This window comes from Gymnoscopelus microlampas (genome assembly GCF_963454915.1).
Source record: "Gymnoscopelus microlampas genome assembly, chromosome: 10".
Lineage (NCBI taxonomy): Eukaryota > Metazoa > Chordata > Actinopteri > Myctophiformes > Myctophidae > Gymnoscopelus > Gymnoscopelus microlampas.
In genome coordinates this window covers 2,152,437-2,156,294 of record NC_139947.1, presented here as the reverse complement: position 1 = coordinate 2,156,294, position 3,858 = coordinate 2,152,437, and the positions used below count along the sequence as shown (strand labels likewise).

Below are 3,858 nucleotides of genomic sequence, written 5' to 3'. Positions count from 1 at the left end.
CCATTTTGAATTTTCTTCAAAACACACTTTTAGCTCCTCCTCCCACATATTTTGTCCACATTTCACAAAAATCGGTACACATGATCTCTGGACCCATGCGATAAACATCTCCAAACCGAATTTTGATAGTCCATACGGTTTTTCCATAAATGGCTTCCAAAATTTGCGGGAGGGGCCTGTTTTACAAAAAAGCCCAACGTCGCGTCACCAAAAGTTTGCCACGCCCACTTTTTCGATGCTACAGCCCTTGAGGGGTCAGACTGTACATAGAGACACGCTTAAGACTAGAGCAGTGATTGTCAACCGCGGTACATGGTACAGTAAGTGTACCGTGGATACTTGCTAGGTGTACCGTGGGCTTTGAAGAACGTGTGAAACCAGCCCCTCGAGAACAATGGCGTGTCCGTCAATCGATACGGCCGTCATCCGGACCGTTTCACACTCAACCACGCCCGAGTCCATTATTTACATTCCTATGGGTGATCACTGTGATCATCACCCATACGAATGCAAATATGTTGTTAATATTACTGTATAAAAGGGGCACAGGGTACATGCTTTGGCACTCAGTATTATTACTACAAGATGATGAGAGCTCCACCAGCCAAGAAGAGATGCACCCACGGCCAGAAGACGCTGAATTTCGCCGTCATCAGCAAGACATTGCCGCTGCCAGATCCTCCTGCAAGCAGCGCTGCCGGTGTGTCCGGGCCACCGCGACCTGCCGACGAGCTGGCCACACAGGGCAGCTGCAACAGCAGCACACACAACAGCGCCGCCGCCAGCGTCCTCGCCGTGCCGCCGGGAACAACAACAACGGCGACAAGCAAGACGACTACAGCCAGACTGTACCATGATGACTACATCAAGTTTGGCTTCACATTTATGGGGGACCCATCTAATCCTATTCCACTGTGCATCGTGTGCGGGGACAAGCTCGTAAACAGTGCTATGGTTCCCAGTAAGCTGAAACGTCACCTTGAGGCCCACCATGGAGAAATCGCCACAAAGGACAAAGACTATTTTGTGAGTTTGAAAGCTACTAAGGTGAGACAGAACGCAAAACAGACAACTGCATTGTTACGCAGTACCACCAGCACCAAGGTTAGTGACAGAGCTCTGGAAGCTAGCTACCAAATTGCAGAGCTTGTGGCAAAGTTAAAATTGCCACATACAGCAGCAACATCTATAGCGGCAGGAGCCAAAATCATGGCTAACGTAATGTTGGGACCAGATGCTGCAACGAAATTCGATAAGGTGCCTCTCTCAAACAAGACAATTGGCCGACGCATTGAAGACATGTCTGCAGACATTGAGAGTGCTGTCATACAAAAGATTGTGACGAGTGGAAAGTTTGCACTGCAGCTTGACGAATCAACAGATATAAGTGGACACGCACAGCTGTTGGCAAACGTGAGATTCATTGACGGAGACGCCATCAGAGAGAATTATCTGTTTTGCAAACAACTGCCTGGAAAAACAACAGGAGAGGAAGTTTTCCGGGTGACGTCGGAGTATTTGGAGCAATGGAACTTAAGCTGGGAAAACTGTGTCAGTGTGTGCACTGATGGGGCTGCATCTAGGACCGGGCGACACAAGGGATTTGTAAGCAGAGTAAGAGAGAAGAATCCTGGCGTCCTGGTTACGCATTGCTTTTTACACCGTGAGGCGCTAGTTGCAAAGACTTTACCAAAAGACCTCTCAGCTGTGTTGAATGATGCGGTAAGCATCGTTAACTTTATTAAAGCACGACCTTTGAAAAGCCGGCTGTTCGCCACCCTGTGCGAGGAAATGGGGGCGGAACACAAAACGCTGCTGCTGCACACCGAAGTACGGTGGCTTTCCAGGGGGAAAGTTTTGTCCCGTGTCTATGAACTGAGGGAGGAATTACAAAGCTTTCTGTCTGCTGAGCAATCCGACTATGCAGACCTGTTTGCAGATGAGTACTGGTGTGCAAGACTAGCATACATGGCGGACATTTTCACCCATCTGAACGAACTGAACAGGCGAATGCAAGGAAAAGATGAGAATATCCTCACAAGCACAGATAAACTGACGGGATTTCGGATGAAACTGAAACTCTGGCGTCATCAGGTGGAGAAGAGCAAGCTTGAAATGTTTCCCCTCATCAACACTGGACACACAATCACTCGTGCTTTGCGTGGGGTCATTGCTGAGCATTTGAAAAGTCTCGAGGAGCGATTTGCCTTTTATTTCCCCTCAACGTCCATGGCAAACTTCGACTGGGTCCGTGACCCATTCAACGAAACTGCTGAAAACGAGAACAGTCCATTTGAGGAGCAAGAGCAGCTAGTGGAAATGAGGGAGAACCGTGGCTTGAAAATGAAATTCAGAGTTCTAAGCTTGGACAGTTTTTGGTTGACTGTTGGAAAAGAATTTCCAGCCATCTCACAGCAGTGTTGCTCCCATTTTCAACAACCTACCTGTGTGAGCTCAGCTTTTCAACCCTGACTTACGTAAAAAGTAAACACAGAGAGAGACTGAGAGCAGTTGACGAGGAGCTGCGTGTGTGCTTGTCATCAGTCCCAGCCAGGATACAAACTCTGTGTTCAGCAAAACAAGCTCAAGTTTCACACTAAGACAGTTGTATTGTGACCTAATTTTTTCTTTTCTTTTTACAAATCTTTTTTATTGAGTTTTATTGAGTTAAAGTATTTTTTCTAAAAAGGACTCAAGTTTCAAACAAAGACATTTGTACTGGCTTAAAAGTGTTTTTTTTTCTTTCTAAAACAGTTTCACACTAAGACTATTGTGGCCAATTTTTCCTATATATTTTTTTAAAAATCTTTTTGAGTTTTTAAAGTATTTTTCTTGGGAAGGTGAATCCAACTCCTCTGTTCATTGCAATGACAAGTTTATATATTTGTAGGCCAAATTGAACATGTGTGTGCTGTTTTTTAGTTCAAGGTTTCTTTATTATGACATCAAAGCAAAACAAGTTGTTTCCAAGTATGTGTCCAAAAATAAATCGGTGAAACTGAGGCACTGTCTCTTTCCTTTTTTTTCATCTTCTCCATTCATTGCACTACCCCAAGTTTATATATTTGTAGGCCAAAGACATTTTGTAATATTCAAGGTTTCTTTATTACATCTTGTGTACATGAGAGTAAATATTATATATATATATATATATATATATATATATATATATATATATATATATATATATATATATATATATATATATATATATATATATATATATGGAAATGCTATATATATATATATGCTTTGTATATATATATATATATATATATATATATATATATATATATATATATATATATATATATATATATATATATATATATATATATATATATATATATATAAGCACCATATATCTAGGTGTACCCTGGGATATTTTGGCTAAGCCAGGTGTACCTTGGCACCAAAAAGGTTGACAATCACTGGACTAGAGAGTGACGGTGGTTTGTGTTTGTAAACATTAACTTCTTTGCCGACTACATAGTGATCATTGCACACTGCACATGTGTGGCTGGTCTATGAGAAAGCTGTCGCAGCTCTCCTCTTCAAGATTGAATACAGTTTGAGGCTAACAATGTAGGCTATTCAAGAGACGTAGTATGGCTTGGATCTCAGCTGTCCCACACAAAGATTTAACGTTCAAGAACCTACCCAAATACAGCCGTGTTAGTTCACGTCATTTTCTCAAAGGTACATTTTTACCAAAAACATGAAACTGCTATTCTGTTTCTGCTAACTAAAAGTAACTAGGTAATGCAACTATAGGGTGGTCCAGAGTGTTAAGTGACTTTTTTTCCCCTCTCTAACGATTTGACACGCAGGCTGCTCTGCTCATAGACCGAACATTCC

General features: G+C 42.3%; 1 protein-coding gene across 1 annotated transcript; it reads left to right on the top strand.

The window, feature by feature from the left end:
• Window positions 1-585: 585 nt before the first annotated feature.
• On the top strand, window positions 586-2,472 carry LOC311053307 (SCAN domain-containing protein 3-like; the record flags this gene model as incomplete). Its single annotated transcript, XM_084068768.1, has 1 exon — window positions 586-2,472. One exon carries the CDS (start codon window positions 586-588, stop codon window positions 2,470-2,472), a length of 1,887 nt encoding a protein of 628 aa, XP_083924894.1.
• Window positions 2,473-3,858: the final 1,386 nt, after the last annotated feature.